General features: G+C 54.3%; 1 protein-coding gene across 2 annotated transcripts; it reads left to right on the top strand.

The window, feature by feature from the left end:
- The first annotated feature begins 3,901 nt into the window (after nucleotides 1-3,901).
- On the top strand, nucleotides 3,902-11,996 carry PPP1R32 (protein phosphatase 1 regulatory subunit 32). Of its 2 annotated transcripts, none has more exons than XM_053562685.1 (13): nucleotides 3,902-4,040; nucleotides 5,229-5,346; nucleotides 5,608-5,761; nucleotides 6,625-6,753; nucleotides 7,317-7,380; nucleotides 7,801-7,913; nucleotides 8,369-8,428; nucleotides 8,559-8,645; nucleotides 8,903-9,016; nucleotides 9,100-9,194; nucleotides 10,983-11,147; nucleotides 11,606-11,687; nucleotides 11,897-11,996. In XM_053562685.1, exons 2-12 carry the CDS (start codon nucleotides 5,252-5,254, stop codon nucleotides 11,673-11,675), a joined length of 1,146 nt encoding a protein of 381 aa, XP_053418660.1. In that variant the 5' UTR covers nucleotides 3,902-4,040; nucleotides 5,229-5,251; the 3' UTR covers nucleotides 11,676-11,687; nucleotides 11,897-11,996. The 2 variants fall into 2 exon arrangements, with proteins under 2 accessions (XP_053418660.1, XP_053418659.1); XM_053562684.1 differs by lacking the exon at nucleotides 3,902-4,040 and adding an exon at nucleotides 4,720-4,846.
- Nucleotides 11,997-15,975: the final 3,979 nt, after the last annotated feature.

Genomic DNA, 15,975 nt, shown 5'->3' with positions numbered 1-15,975 from the left:
CAGGCTGTTCCTGGGGGCAACACCCGATCCCATCCAATCCCCCCAGCCCAGGTTCTCTTTGCTTCAGGGCCCACCTGGAGCCATTCAGCATTCTTGGTTCTTGCCCCATCCTCCTACATAGCAAATTTCAAGTGTGAGTACAGCAAGGTGCCCTCTCCCTGCCACCCCCAGCCTCCGGGGCCGTGAGGGCTCAGGTCTGTCAGCTGCATCCCAGGGATCTGCTCCCCACTTTTCCATCTTGGCTGATTCAGATGATTTCAGACCTTTCTTCTGTGGCTTTTCACCTAGCAGTGCCCAACACAGACCAAGGAGCCAGGTATAAGAGAGACCACGGGATGGATGAGGTTTTAAAAAGGATTTTAAAAAACTGTCATCAAAGGTCAGATTTTGAAGAAAGCTTGGAGAACCTTCAGTTCAACCTATGAAGTGATATCAAAGTAGTCACCAGCATGACTTTTGGAGCTAGGCTTTTGGAGTTCAGATAATAGCCTTGTGACCCTGGACAATTTATGCAGCCTCTCTGTGTCTCAGTTTCCTCATCTGTAAAATGGAGGAGCGGATACTACCCACCACATAGGAATGTGGTAAGGTTTAAATGTCCCAATACATGGGACGTGCTTAATAAACCCTCAGGGAGAGTATAATATTATTCTATCAAGCTCCTGCTCGAACACCTTCTGGGAGGGGGAACTCACTCCTTCCAGGGCAGGCTATTCCCTTATTAGATGGTTTAGTGTGTTTGGAAGCTTTTCCCTCTGTAAGTCTGTTGACCTATCCATCTCTTCCCTACCAGAGCCCCAGCTCCATCTGAGGCCAGCTATGAAGACCCATGTCAACCAAAACAAAACAACACACATTTGGTGGCATGCTGTCTCATCTGTTTGGGTTTATCCTCTGGGGACTGCAGCCCGTGAAGCCCAGAGCAGAGTGCAAAGATCTATCTCTGTTCAAGACTCAGCCATCAAATGCTGATGCACTCTGGCCTCAGAGGCCTATTAAAGCCTGACCCCAGTTGTTCCAGCTAAGGAGTTCTAGGGGTGTAGGTCCCAAGATTTTCTCTCACTGGGGTCCTCACTGGAAGCCTTGACCTCCCAGGCATCAGAGGGAAGGCATGTACTGGTGTCCAGGGCCAGACCCTGCATACCTGTAGCCCTGCCTTCTTTATAGGAGAGAAATGAGTGAATCTTACTGCCCAGTTCTGGGCAGCTCTAGAAAGGAGAAAGAGGTTGCCCTTCTGGCAAAGGCCAGTCATCTTTTTGGAAAATCATTGAACTTGACCGAGTGGTGTTAGAGTCCACTCCTACAGTCTCCGCACTTGCCAGGATGTTCATTCTGGAGTCAAAGCTGGGTTCTGATGTCAGCTCCACTCACATGTAAAAAATGGACATAGTCGCTGTCTTGCAGGGTCAGAGCAAGAAGTGAAGGGATGACTTGCAGCTCAGCACCTGGCTCAGCACAGAGGAAGTGCTTAATAAATGGGGACACTTATGAGGTGGGCCCAGAATTTCCACTTAGAAGACTCAAATAAGGATCTTTTTAGTCAGTTCCTTCATTTTACACAGAAGAACTGAGTCCCACAGATAGTCCAGTTAGCCTCCTGTTGCTTGTAGGCTCCAATTCTTTCTCTCCCTGCCCCTTCTGTTCTGGAGAAGCGGGGCGGGGTGCGTGGCGCAGGGTAGTCCAGTGGCTGGAGCCTGGACTCACCATGTCCTTGCGCCCCGTCTTGTTAGGGCAGCTCCTGCAGTTTCAAATATTGACCGCTGGGCGTCGCCACGCAGCAAAGAAAAAACAAAACAAAATAAAACAGGCCGCCGGTGAGGGGACGGCCAGTTGTGGGGCGTTAAGGGGAGGGCAGACAGGACAGCAGCCTTTGGGAATTCTTGCCTAAGTCCTTTGTCTGCTCCAGCCCAGAACTGCCCTGAAGGACGCCCTAATGGACGATTTCAAAGCTTTCTATCAACCCTTCTTGTTCCCCCGCATTCGCCTACAAGAAAACCTGGCCCCAGCCTCCCTGTCGCCTTCAGCTTCGCTCTTCCTCATCTCTGCCTGGTGCGCGCCTGTGCAACCCTGCAAGGTGGGCACAGTTATTCCCTGCCTGCAGGTGCCAGGGCAGGCTCAGCAAGGGGAAACCTGGAGATAGGCAGCAGAAGTGAGTTTTGAGCTCAGGTTCGGTAGCTGAGCTTTCTTTAGCTACCGGACACTGGCTGTGTCTGAGATCCCCTCCTGGCTGTGGGCAGGGCTATGGGAAATTCCTACTTAAAACCCTTGGGGCCAGCCCTTTTTCTAGCAGGCAGTGAACCCTCAAAAGGCACCTCTGTCCAGGGCCTTCCCCTAACTCTTAGCTGGCACTTACTGTGTTTCACATGTACCACAACCCCAAAGGTGGGTACCATCATTACTCCCATTTTCCAGAAAGGGAAACTGAAGCACAGGTAACATGCTGTAAGGCTTATAGTTAGCAGCAGGGCCAGGTCCCATGCCATCTGGCTTCAGAGTCTGAGCTCTGGCTTGTAACCACTCTTGCAGCACTGAGGAGAGCTGCTCTCTCCCTTCACCCTGCATGAGCACCCCACTCGTGCAGTCTTGGGTGGCAGTCTCAGCCTTCTTTGCATTTCATGCATGGAGCTGATGTGAGCCTCTGTAGCATTTACTCCTGTGTGCCTGCGGCCTCTGACCCCTAGATAGAGTTGTCACTCTGAAGGGTAGGACCCAACATGTTCTGGGTAAGGGCATCTCCTGGGTGAGGGCAGCCCCCTTTCCCTGCATTCCATCCTCTCTATCCCCTAAAAGCAGGGGTGCCCCGGAGCCAGTTCACACTGACTCATGAAGACTGAAGGTGAAAATTCCAGGAAATTTGTGAGCTCCTTGTTAAACTCTGCCATTCTAAAATCTTAAATGACTTAAACTTACAAAGTAACGAATTATGTTAAAAACAGAGGTATTAAAGCACATCACTTCCTAATTATATTAGTACATTTTTGTATTATTTGTGCTCTTGGGGTGACTTAGGTCTGTTTTAGGTGTATGGTGGAAATTCTGTACAGCAGTGAGCTACCTTCCCAAGTCCCCATTCAGTGATGTGACATTGCTGGCTGGAAAGCAGCTTTGATGAGAGTCTTTACACCCCAGATATTGGCAAATGCTACAGATCATCCCCTCCCCCCCATCTTCCCGAGATCCAACTGTTACACCATTTACAAGCCTTAAAGCCAGCTTGAGGCAATCAGCCTGTCACAGGAGCATGCGAGGACTGTGGAGCTTGCCCGATCAGATATGGGTCCAGTTCTGCCTCCACCCACTAGGGGGCTGGGCTATTTGTCTTTAAGCCTTGTTTCCCATCTGCAAATTAAGATAATAGGCTATAGAATGGGGACTTTCAAAAATTGAGCATTTACTATCTGCAAGGTACTGAATCCCTTGCTAATCAAATCTACCAACAGCCTTGTGAGGTGGGCTCAGTTACATCCTTCAGCAAGATGGCGAAATGAGGGTGATTAGAGGATAGGAAGAACCTCATCAAAGGCAACAGGTCATATTTGAACCACACTCTTACCTGTTGTTTTTTGTTGGCCCTAGAATAGAACCCAGTTCATAGGGTAGTTTGGGGGATTTTATGAGGTAATGTGTGTGAAAGGGCTTAGTGCAGGCTTGGCTTAGGCAGAATATAGTAAACATTAATTTACCAAGAGGCTTAAGAGTAGGATCTGGTCCACCCACGTCTGATTCTCAACTGGGCTATTTTCTGATTGCGAGATCTCCGGCCAGTCAAGTCACTTTGCTTGGCTAAGCCTCATGTTTCCCAAGTGAAAATAGGGATAAAAATAGCTACCCAGAAGAGCTGCTCTGAGGACGGAGATAAAGGATATAAAGTGTCTGGAGAGAAGTGGGTACTCAATAAATGGGAGTGTTTGGGATTATCTTTTATTTCATGTCACTCAGACAGCCACTCTTCCTGCCTTCTGGCAAAGGCTGGGACAGAAGCAGGAGCTGTGGAGGCAGGACCTTGCCTGGGCAGTTTCTGGCCCTCTCTTCCTGACCAGGTCAGCTCCCAATGGGCCCTGGCCCTAGAAGGGCACAGAAGCATGAGGACGCTGTTGCCAGGCACCAGTTGCTAAGCAATGCACTGTTTCTTCTGGCTTGGCCACTCTGGGAGGGCTCTGGCTTCCCTGGAGAAGCTCCAGCCTCCTTCAGCCGCTCCCTGAACTCAGAGCCACTGCAGAGGGCAGGTGAGGGTAGGGTGGCTGCGGTTGGATCCAGGAGAACAGAGGCAACTTCCAGTGGGAGGAGGCCAGGCTGAGGGAGCTGAGGGAGAGACAAAAAACTTGGGGTCTTAAGTGGGCGTCCAAGCCGGACTATTTGGGTTGGCCAGGAATTTGCTGGTGGGAGGTTGTCAGGTCATTCTTTTCCTAGAGGAGGGTGGGTCATGGTTCATATTAGGGCCTGAGGAAGTCTGAACCCTCGCTCTACCACTTATTATGAGCAAATCCTTTGTCACTTGGAGCCCACTTTCTTACCATAAAATGAAGGTGTGACGAGCGCATGAGAAGGGTTGGGAAGGCAAATGGAGACACAGTAAAGCATGAGAAAAGTGCTGGTGACCAGTCTGGAGTGTGGGACCAGGAAAGGGACTGGCTTTGGGATAGGGGTTGACACCACCTCTGTGCTCCTCTGAGCCCAAGCTTGGGACTGAAAGGCCCCTGTGTTTCTTTCCAGGCCTCTGGGCCCTGCCCCAGCATCATGATGGGGAAACTCCCTCTGGGGGTTGTCTCCCCTTATGTGAAGATGAGTTCGGGGGGCTGCACAGACCCCCTGAAGTTTTATGCCACCAGCTACTGCACAGCCTATGGTGAGGGGACCTCTGTGCAGGAGCCATCACCAGGACATGAAGGGAGAGGCCCTCTGTGGGGGAGCAGCCCCTCTGGATGGTCACACTGCAGAGTGACCCTATCACACAGAATCGCTCTGTTCCCTTCCTGGGTTCTGTCCCTGCAGTTCTGTCACTGTGATTCTGACACACTGACCCTGTCTCCATCCTGTTGACTCCATTTCCTGTCATCACAGTCCTGACCAGCCAGGCTGGCACAGCTCTGCTGGTGGTTCTGAGCCTTCCCCTGTCACGGAGACCTCAGGAGCCCTCAGGGGCATGCTGGCTCTGCCCAGAAGCCCTTCTCACTCCCCGCCACCACTCTGCTGACCTGCAGTCCTGTCTCCCTGTTTCCTCTTGGCAGGGCGGGAGGAGTTCAAGCCCCGCATGGGAAGTCACATGGGCACAGGATACAAATCAAATTACCGGCCCGTGGTCTCCTACCAAGCCAGCCTGGACGCCGTGGACAACCCTGCCATGGGGTATAGTGTGTGTGACCCCTTCTCACCCCGGGCCTCAGCTCTACAGGACACTGATTCTCATCAGAAAAAGTCTGGGCTCTGTGGATGGGGACCTTGAGCTTTGCCTGACCTAGGCCTGGCGTCCTGGGTGACTCAGGAGATGGTACCCAGCTTGGCAACTGTGGGAGGGCTGAGAAGGGTGGGAAGCCCAGGACATAAGCAGTGCAGCCCCCAGAGGAGAGAGGCAGGTGGCCCTATTTCCTGCTCCTGCCCCACCCTCAGGGAGCAAGTTCGGGACAATTACAAGACAGTGACCAGTCAGAGTTACCGTCCCCTGGAAGTGCCCGATGGCAGGTATCCCCTCCCTAGGAACCTGCATCAGACCAGCTCTGGCTATGGGCGGGAGAAGCCCAGTGCAGGCCCCCCTACCAAGGAGGTCAGTACTGGGCCAGGGCAGGAGGGAGGGAGGTGTGCCTTCGTCCGGTGTGGGGAGGGCTGAGGGTTGGGCAGAGTGGGATCCCTCCAGCAGGGTGGGCCTGCACTGCCAACAGCCAGTCATGGCAGAGGTGACGGGGCACGAGGAGCCATGCTGGGGGGGTAGAGGTTCATTCACCTTTCTCCCCTTTGTGCTCGTCCCCTTCCCGCCATCCCCACCCCCACTGTCTCCCCACTGTTGTCATCATTACCCTAGCTTCTTAATTTCTATTATCACTACTACCATCATTCTTATCACCACCACCACCAGAAGGGCTCTGCATTCACTCACTCTCCCAGTATGTTCTGAACATCTCTTTTACAATGAAGGTGACAAGAGCTGGGGGGCAATGCAACAGGGGAGAGTAGAGAGTGAAGTCCAAGTGAAGGAGTGGCAGTGGCACATGGGAAAGGTCAGGAAAGAGTACGCTGTGGAGGCAATGAACTGAGAATCGAAGGGAGACCTTATATTCCAGCTGCAGCTCTTTGAGGGGACAGTGGCCCAAACAGTGCCAGTAGCAAGTGCAAAGGGCCTGTGGCAGGAGTGTCTGATGGGAGGAGGCAGCAGGGGGACAGGTGGCTAGAGCAGAATATGGAGCTCAGGTCCTTGAGGGTCACTTTCAGGACATGGAGCTCCCCGGGGGTGTGATGGGAAGGCTTCAGGGTGCTGGGCAGAGGAGACTGTGACCAGTTTCACCGTAAAGGGACTACTTCGGCTGCTCTGCAGATACTGTGCTCTATAGGGGTCAAGGGCATAACTGGGGTCAGGATGTGACTGCCATGGCTTCACCTGCCCAGAGGGTAATTGGCACTCCCTTCTCCCAGGTCAGGAAGGTCCATTTCGACACCCAGGAGCATGGGCCCAAGGCCATCACAGGGCTGGAACCAAAGGACATGCCACTGCTCCACCAGCAGCAGGGCAAGGGCTCCCTGGAGTGGGAGAACTGGCGATACGTGAGTGGCGCCCAGCTAGGGGTTGCAGGGCAGGTGAAGGGGCCTCCTCCTCCTTCTTCTTCAACACAGGTGCAATGAGACTAACCCCAGAAGCTGACTCTGTGGGCCTGGTGCCAAGACAGAACTGGGAGAACAACGGATATGATACTGAATGTTTCCCAAACAACATCATAGTGTCCCAGGCCCCTTGTGATTTCTCTCCTCTGCCCCTTCTCTCCTCTGCCCCATCCAGAGGCTCAGGGTCCAGGGCTACATGAAATGGGCATCAGTCCCTCCTGGCCTGGGTACCTGTGAGCCCTTTGCTTGCTACTAGGAGTCCACCGTGGCATGTGACGTAGCCACATTGTCATGGGGAGCCGTACTCTCATGGTGGTATTTCTGGCCCTGGGATGGCCCATCAGAGAGAGATTTATGTCCAAGGTGCTGTGCAGGCCCTCCCTTCTCAGAATATGCCACACAGCCCTGCTTGGTGCACAGATAACCCAGAGCTGCCATATCACTGCCATAGGCCTTCGGGGCCAGGGCTGTCCTGGGTTCCCACTGCTCCATCCTCTGTGTTTCAGGGCCCGCGCTTCATGACTTCTGAGTACAATTCCAAGTATCTCAGTGAGCCTTTAAACCAGCCAGGTAAGCCCCTGTCTGAACTCATGCCTCTGTCCTGATCCTTCTCCCCAAGGAGAGGGCCCCAGGGTCCTGGAGGTGGCATAGGACCAGGAAGGCACCAGTGGAAGAAACAAAGCCCTACAGTTGTCTTGAGGGAACTGTCCCTCCCTGGCTGACCTCAGTGCCTTAGGCCTGCTGACCCCCCCCAGGCTAATGTGGCTTGGGCCTCAGGGCTGCTCGGCTGATCATGGGGCTCCTGGCCTGCCAGCTCTCAGCCTCCTGCCTTTCTGTCTTTTATTCTCTGGCCTGGACTGTGGAGTCCTTGCCCTGGTGCTGGGATCCTCCTGGCTCAGGCCTCCAGATCTGAGTCAGTTCCCTCCCCACCTGCTGGGAGATTGAGCCTCTGGAAGCCGGTGGGTGGGCCAGGACAGCTGTCTTTTGCAGATCTCTTGCAGAAGAAAACAATCGGTGCCAAGGAGGACACAGGCTTCACTGAAGAGACCAACAAGAGCCCCATTGTTTTCCAGCCACCCTCTCAGGCCCTCCCTGGGGACCCTGTAAGTCCACTGGACCCCAGCTAGAACTTTAGGGTGCTTGAGGCCCTCTAGTCTTGGGGTTTCTAACTTTGTAAAGAATGGGAGCTGCAGAGCCCTTTGTTCAAACACATAGTAAAGAGCTCGGGTGAAAACTGCTGCTTTGGACCAACTCCTCCATTTTATAGATGAGAAGACTGAGGTCCAAAGAGATGGAAGGGCATAGCGAGGGCCACTCAGAGTTTAGGCAAGAACCCAGGCCTGCTGTTTTCTTCTCAGGGACGTGTCTTCCCCTTTCTTCTCCCCCAAAATTTCCCCTTGCCTCAGTTTCCCCAAATCTGCCCATCTGTGCTGTGTTTTCATCTGTACTTAGTACAGTAGGGCCCTGGAGCAAAGAGGGTGGGGCCAACCAGCTCCACTGAGGATGGGGCTCCTGCTGCCTCTGCTGGGCTGATGCTCTTCTGCGGGCCTCTCCCCAGACCCTCCTCCCAGGTCGGAGTGTCACCAAGTCGGACTTCCTCCCCATGACTCACCCACGTGTAAGCTGAGCTAGGGGAAGTTGGGCACCGTTGGGGGTAGAGGGATGGCAGTTAGGACGTGGTTCAGGGGTGGCAGTGGGGGGTGGGTAGCAGCCACACTTGTTGGCCATGGTTGCTTTGCTCATCCCAGGGAGATGAGTTCCTGCCTGTGCTGGCCAGAGGCTCTGAGCGGGAGACAGGCTTCAGCCGGGTGAATGAAAGGACTTTGAGCACCAGAGTGAGTGACCTTGGCACTTCCCTCAGAGAAGGGAGATGGAGGTTTCTTGGATCAGGTAGCATTTGGGCCAGGCCTTAAAGAATGGGAAGAATTAGGATATTTGGAGATGTGGAGGCAGGGTCCCCTGGTGGAGGGGTGAGGGCTGGGGGCCAGAAATGGAAACTGTGCCTGACACAGGGACTTGGACTTGGCTGGAAAAGGAAAGACAGGTCCCTGGGCCACCACAACCTCCCTTCTTGCGGCTCTGTCCCCTGTAGGTGCCCACTCCTGGCCCAGAACTCAGCAGCATGAGCCGCTGGCAGTTCCAACCACCCCAGCGAGTGCAACAGACAAACGTCGCCTTACTTGGCCGGGAGACTGTGGGGAAGAAGGTAAGGCTGCGGTACCTAGTCCCTTCCTCCAGATCCCCACACCTCCTGACCTGACAATTCCCTGGTCTACCCCTCTCATGCAGGAGCCCACAGGGTTCAGCATTAACAACTCCAGCTATGTCCGGAGCCCCCACGACCCTAACAGGGATAATCAGTACCTGACCACCTACAACCAAGGGTGAGGCCCCTTCTTACCCAAAGCTGAAACCCATTTGACAGACAGATGGACTGAGACTGGAACTAGTAATGAGCGAGCCCACAGCTCTGTGGAGAAGGTCTGCACTGAGTTAGTGAGGGTCCCCCAGAAGCAGACCTCAAGCTCAAGATGCAGGCACTTTATTGGGTGTGTGAGGAGTGGGGGAATTAAAGGGGGGAGGGAAGGCAGCAAGGATGGGTATTTTGCTAAGGCAGCTATCCCAAGGGGAGGCTAGAAAACAGCGCAAAACACAAGACTCAGAATTAGTCCAGGCAAAGGGTCAGAGAGCTGGGGTATTTATACCCCACATCTACCCATCATTGGTTAAAAGCCATCGCCAGGTCCATCCTTGCTCAGGTAAAGTAGGTACCAGCAACCCAAGGGAACCCCGCAGAGATGCAATGGACGTTGGTGGCCAGGCTAGTGGCATGGGAAAGACAAGTGGGTGCTGCCAAGGGGTCAGGAGCAACAGCAGCATCTGCTAAGACGCTGCATCCAGGCCATGGAAGGTGGGCTTGGTGCTCCCTTGGCAGGTAAGCTCTGTGCTGTGTGGGTCCAGGGTGAAGAGTGAGTATCTGGGCATCAGGAAGGGCTTCCAGAAGGTAGTGGCACCTAGAGCCACAGGGAAGCCCTCCAGGGCCAGGACCAGGTGGGGAGGGTGTTACAGGAGTGGTGCAAAGGAAGCATAATTCTTAGGACAAACTCCTGAACTGGGAAGCACAAGTTTCCCTCACAGCATCTGTCACCTGTGTCCACACTGTTCCTCCTCCAACTCCTGGTCCTCAAAGTGTGTCCCCCCCACCTCCCTGTTTATGCAGGCTCCCCATTCCCACTCTCCAGGTGACAGGCTTGCAGCTCCTTGCTGGTGTGCACAGAGCCCCCAGGGTGGGAATTACTGATTTCCTTGTGATCTATCCATACCCTGCCTTCTTAAGCTTGAGGGCAGGGCCCACATCTTACTACTCATCTTTGCACCCTCTGAACTTGGCCCTAATATATTGGTGAAATGGAAGAAAGTTGAATGCCTAGAGAGAAATGGATGAGGCAAGGTCCTCGCCAGAGATGAGTCCTGCCCAGGGATCCCAGCCTGGGTGGGGTAGGGAGATCAGGGCCTCTGAAGGGGAGGGGAGTGCACAGCACCACTGAGCCCCCCACTCAGGCTTTTGTCCTATCCACACAGGTTTGGGGATAGAAGCCAACTACTGTCCCTACTCTACCCCCTCCCTCACCGGGACTCCCAGCCTCTTTCCTAATGGAATAAAGGTCGCTGAAACATAGAAGTGGCCGCTGTCAGGGCAGAGGGAAAAGTCAGGGGCAGCATCCAGCCCAAGGACAGGGGAGGGCAGGTTTCTTTTTTTTTTTTGTAGAGACAGAGTCTCACTGTACCGCCCTCGGGTAGAGTGCCGTGGCCACGGCTCACAGCAACCTCTAATTCTTGGGCTTATGCGATTCTCTTGCCTCAGCCTCCCGAGCAGCTGGGACTACAGGCGCCCGCCACAACGCCCGGCTATTTTTTTGTTGCAGTTTGGCCAGGGCTGGGTTTGAACCCGCCACCCTTGGCATATGGGGCCAGCGCCTTATCGACTGAGCCACAGGTGCCGCCCGAGGGCAGGTTTCTTATGGAAGAATTCTCCAAGTGGACAAGGGCTTAGAGAATGCCAGGGAAAGGGAGCAGTGTGGCCAAAGCCAGGAGGCTTGAGGGATCTGAGGGCAGGAGAGGCTACAAGGTAGGCAGAGGCTGGCTTCTCACCAACACTTCCTTCACTCCAGGTACTTTGAGAATATGCCCAAGGGTCTAGACCGGGAAGGCTGGACTCGAGGTGGCATCCAGCCCCAGATGCCAGGAGGATACGCCCTCAATCAGCCAGTCACCCGCATGGAGGCCAGCCCCAACCCCACCGAGAGCCTGCGGCGCCTACACCCCCACGTGGGAAGGTAGCACCCCCAGCCAGCTCTCCCCTCCTCCCTCTCCACTCCCAGCCGCAAAGCCTTTTCCTGCCCCTCCTCCCCTCCTCTCTTCATGTCTGTCTGTTGATAGGAAAGCCCCTTTCTCCTGGCTGGCTTTGTCCCTATTTCCCCAGCCAACATGGGCTTGTCCCCTCCTCTCTCTCCAGGGATCCCTCCTTCACCTGCCTCTAGGTGGGTGGCATGGGTATGAGGGGACAGATCCAAAGATGAATGGACTGTGGTTCTGCCCCACTCTGACTCCTTTCTGCTCAATTCAATTTCTCAAAAATTTCATTATACCAACAATGGCACAGAGTTGGCAGGCGAAGAATGTTTGTGGCTTGGCTGCCCTGGTGAGCCCTGGCCACATTCTCGGGACAGGCAGGCAGAAGAGAAGATCCAGGCTCTGCCTACACTCCTCACACTTGCCTCGTTCCTCCCTGCAGAACCCTGACCTCCGTTGACCCCTTCTACCGAGACACACCTCATAGCAGCCGTTTTGTGGCCCCCAGCTGAGCTTGAGGCCTGGTAAGGGGCTGGGGACCCCCAGCTACAGCAGCTTCCCGTTGGGGGGAGGTGGCTGTTGTGGGCCAGCCCTGTGTCCCAACCCCTGGGCCAAATGAGTCCTGCCCAGGGATCCCAGCCTGGGTGGGGTAGGGAGATCAGGGCCTCTGAAGGGGAGGGGGGTGCACAGCACCACTGAGCCCCCCACTCAGGCTTTTGTCCTATCCACACAGGTTTGGGGATAGAAGCCAGCTACTGTCCCTACTCCGCCCCCTCCCCCACCGGGACTCCAGGCCTCTTTCCTAATGGAATAAAGATCACTGAAACACAGAAGTGGCCGCTGTCAGGCTGTCAGGGCAGAGGGAAAAAGAGGTTGAGCTGGGGTAGTGGGGGCAGGGTGGCAGGGCTTGGGGGGCCAGGTTTGGAATTGGGAGCTTAGTTGGAACCTCTGAGTCACTATGACACTGTGGACAAGGAGCTTTACTCTTGGCACTCACATTCCATCTCTGTAGCCTGTGCTGTCTGGGAAAGTGCTTGGTCAAGTGTGGCAGGCAGGACTCTAGGGGAGAGGTAAGTGGGGCAAGGGGGCAAAGTGCTGGGAATCCTCACTAGGCCTCAGTTACCTGGTCTATAAAATGGGGGGAGGGTTAGGACAGAACTTCCAGGCCCTTCTGCGTCCCACATTGGATGCCATAAAGGAGAAGGAAGATGATGGTAGGTATGGGAAGTGGTAGAGATCTGTCCCCAGAGAGATGGAGAGTCTTCGACAGATGGGCACCTGGACATTGGACCAGAGAGGATAGGGGCTGATTATAAAGGCTGGTGCCTCCCGCCCTCCAGCCCAGGTGACCAGAGCCCCTTTGTGAGAATGAGAACAAGACGTCCCCCAGGCAGATGCCCCACGTAGGTGCAGACCTGATGTGCAAGGTCCTGTGGGAAGAGAAAGGCGTCCCTTCCTCTGGGTGCTGCAGCTGGTGCCAGGTCCCAGCCTGCCAGGCAGGGTCAGGCCTGGCTCTCGGCGCCTTTCGTCAGCCAGGTGTGTTTGTGCAGTGCACGATGCTGCAACTGTATATTGTGGCCCTGCTGGCACCAGCCTTTAATTTTGTAAATGAAAAACCTGTGCCCAAAGAGGGTACAGAAACTACTCGAGGCGGCGTGGGGAAGAAAGACTCTGTACAGGGGATGCAGCCCCTCCCAGTTGAGGGCGCACTCTGTGGTTCAGCAGCTGTCCCTCTACCCTGTCTCTGCCCTGCCCCTTAGTGGGTGTCTGTGGAGAGTTCTGCTGGCCCCGGGGCCTGGCTGTTCCTGGCAGTGTTGAGCAGTGGCCTGGGTGCTGTCCGCAGCCTGGATGGGGCTCCATGTGGGGTGTGGGAGGCTCCAGCTGGTCCCAGCCTAGAAGGAGGGGAGTAGAGGACACAGAGTCTCTCAGCTAGAAACCCAGCCAGACTAAGACCCCGTGACAGCCCAGACTGTGGGTGGGGACCTGCTGGTCCATGGCACCCAACATTAGAGGTGAGTCACATTACCAGAGCCTGGGCCCCCATCATGGCCTGTCTGTAGTAAAGATGGGGAGGATCGGTCTGGTCCTCCCCACCCAAAGGCACACACATGCAAGAACCCACCGTCAACACAAAAGTACACACAAACACAAGTAAAACTGCACACGATCTCTTGAAGACACACATGTACAAACACTTAGAGGCACTGAGATGCTGACAAGTACACACAGACTCACTAACACAATCATACATGTGGAAACACAGATCAAGTGCACCGACACACAGATCTTCACATGAACTCCCAAGACACTTATAAGTGCAGACACACACACACAAACACACACACACAGGCACAGCCTGTAGACCAATGCAGACACACACACACACACAGAGGCAGCCTGTAGACCAACCAATGCAGACACACACACACACACACACACACAGAGGCAGCCTGTAGACCAATGCAGACACACACACACACACACACACATAGAGGCAGGCTGTAGACCAATTCAGACACACATACACACACACGCAGAGGCAGCCTGTAGACCAATGCAGACACACGCACACACACAGAGGCAGGCTGTAGACCAATGAAGACACACACACAGAGGCAGCCTGTAGACCAATGCAGACACACACACACAGAGGCAGCCTGTAGACCAATGCAGACACACATACACACACACACAGAGGCAGCCTGTAGACCAATGCAGACACACACACACAGGCAGCCTGAGACCAATGCAGACACACACACAGAGGCAGGCTGTAGACCAATGCAGACACACACACACACAGAGGCAGGCTGTAGACCAATGCAGACACACACACAGAGGCAGCCTGTAGACCAATGCAGACACACACACACACACACACACAGAGGCAGGCTGTAGACCAATGCAGACACACACATACACACAGGCAGCCTGTAGACCAATGCAGACACACACACAGAGGCAGCCTGTAGACCAATGCAGACACACACACAGAGGCAGCCTGAGACCAATGCAGACACACAGAGGCAGCCTGAGACCAATGCAGACACACACACACACACACACAGAGGCAGCCTGTAGACCAATGCAGACACACACACACAGAGGCAGCCTGTAGACCAATGCAGACACACACACAGAGGCAGCCTGAGACCAATGCAGACACACACACACACACAGAGGCAGCCTGTAGACCAATGCATACACACACACACACACACACAGAGGCAGCCTGTAGACCAATGCAGACACACACACACACACACACAGAGGCAGCCTGTAGATCAATGCAGACACACACACAGAGGCAGCCTGTTGACCAATGCAGACACACACACACACACACACACACACAGAGGCAGGCTGTAGACCAATGCAGACACACACACACACACACAGGCAGCCTGTAGACTAATGCAGACACACACACAGAGGCAGGCTGTAGACCAATGCAGACACACACACAGAGGCAGCCTGAGACCAATGCAGACACACAGAGGCAGCCTGAGACCAATGCAGACACACACACACACACAGAGGCAGCCTGTAGACCAATGCAGACACACACACACAGAGGCAGCCTGTAGACCAATGCAGACACACACACAGAGGCAGCCTCAGACCAATGCACACACACACACAGAGGCAGCTTGAGACCAATGCAGACACACACACACACAGAGGCAGCCTGTAGACCAATGCATACACACACACACACACACAGAGCCAGCCTGTAGACCAATGCAGACACACACACACACACACACACAGAGGCAGCCTGTAGATCAATGCAGACACACACACAGAGGCAGCCTGTTGACCAATGCAGACACACACACACACACACACACAGAGGCAGCCTGTAGACCAATGCAGACACACACACACACACACACACAGAGGCAGCCTGTAGACCAATGCAGACACACACACACACAGAGGCAGGCTGTAGACCAATGCAGACACACACACAGAGGCAGCCTGTAGACCAATGCAGACACACACACACACACACACAGAGGCAGCCTGTAGACCAATGCAGACACACACACAGAGGCAGGCTGTAGACCAATGCAGACACACACACACACACAGAGGCAGGCTGTAGACCAATTCAGACACACATACACACACACGCAGAGGCAGCCTGTAGACCAATGCAGACACACACACACACACACACACAGAGGCAGCTTGTAGACCAATGCAGACACACACACACAGAGGCAACCTGTAGACCAATGCAGACACACACACAAACACACACAGAGGCAGGCTGTAGACCAATTCAGACACACATACACACACACGCAGAGGCAGCCTGTAGACCAATGCAGACACACACACACACACAGAGGCAGCCTGTAGACCAATGCAGACACACACACACAGAGGCAACCTGTAGACCAATGCAGACACACACACAAACACACATAGAGGCAGGCTGTAGACCAATGCAGACACACATACACATACACACAGAGGCAGCTGTAGACCAATGAAGACACACACACAGAGGCAGCCTGAGACCAATGCAGACACACACACACACAGAGGCAGCCTGTAGACCAATGCAGACACACATACACAAACACACACAGAGGTAGCCTGTAGACCAATGCAGACACACACACAGAGGCAGCCTGAGACCAATGCAGACGCACACACACAGAGGCAGCCTGTAGACCAATGCAGACACACACACACATAGAGGCAGCCTGTAGACCAATGCAGACACACACACACACAGAGGCAGCCTGAGACCAATGCAGACACACACACACAGAGGCAGGCTGTAGACCAATGCAGACA

This window comes from Nycticebus coucang, chromosome 14, assembly GCF_027406575.1.
Source record: "Nycticebus coucang isolate mNycCou1 chromosome 14, mNycCou1.pri, whole genome shotgun sequence".
Lineage (NCBI taxonomy): Eukaryota > Metazoa > Chordata > Mammalia > Primates > Lorisidae > Nycticebus > Nycticebus coucang.
This window is presented reverse-complemented; position numbering and strand designations above follow the sequence as displayed.

Excerpts from the sequence above, each read along its gene's own strand:
- PPP1R32 (XM_053562684.1), top strand. The coding sequence starts at position 4,738 with ATGATGGGGAAACTCCCTCTGGGGGTTGTCTCCCCTTATGTGAAGATG. Across the intron at positions 6,754-7,316 it reads AGTGGGAGAACTGGCGATAC|GGCCCGCGCTTCATGACTTC; the intron begins GTGAGTGGCGCC and ends TCTGTGTTTCAG. Across the intron at positions 7,914-8,368 it reads AGGCCCTCCCTGGGGACCCT|ACCCTCCTCCCAGGTCGGAG; the intron begins GTAAGTCCACTG and ends GCCTCTCCCCAG.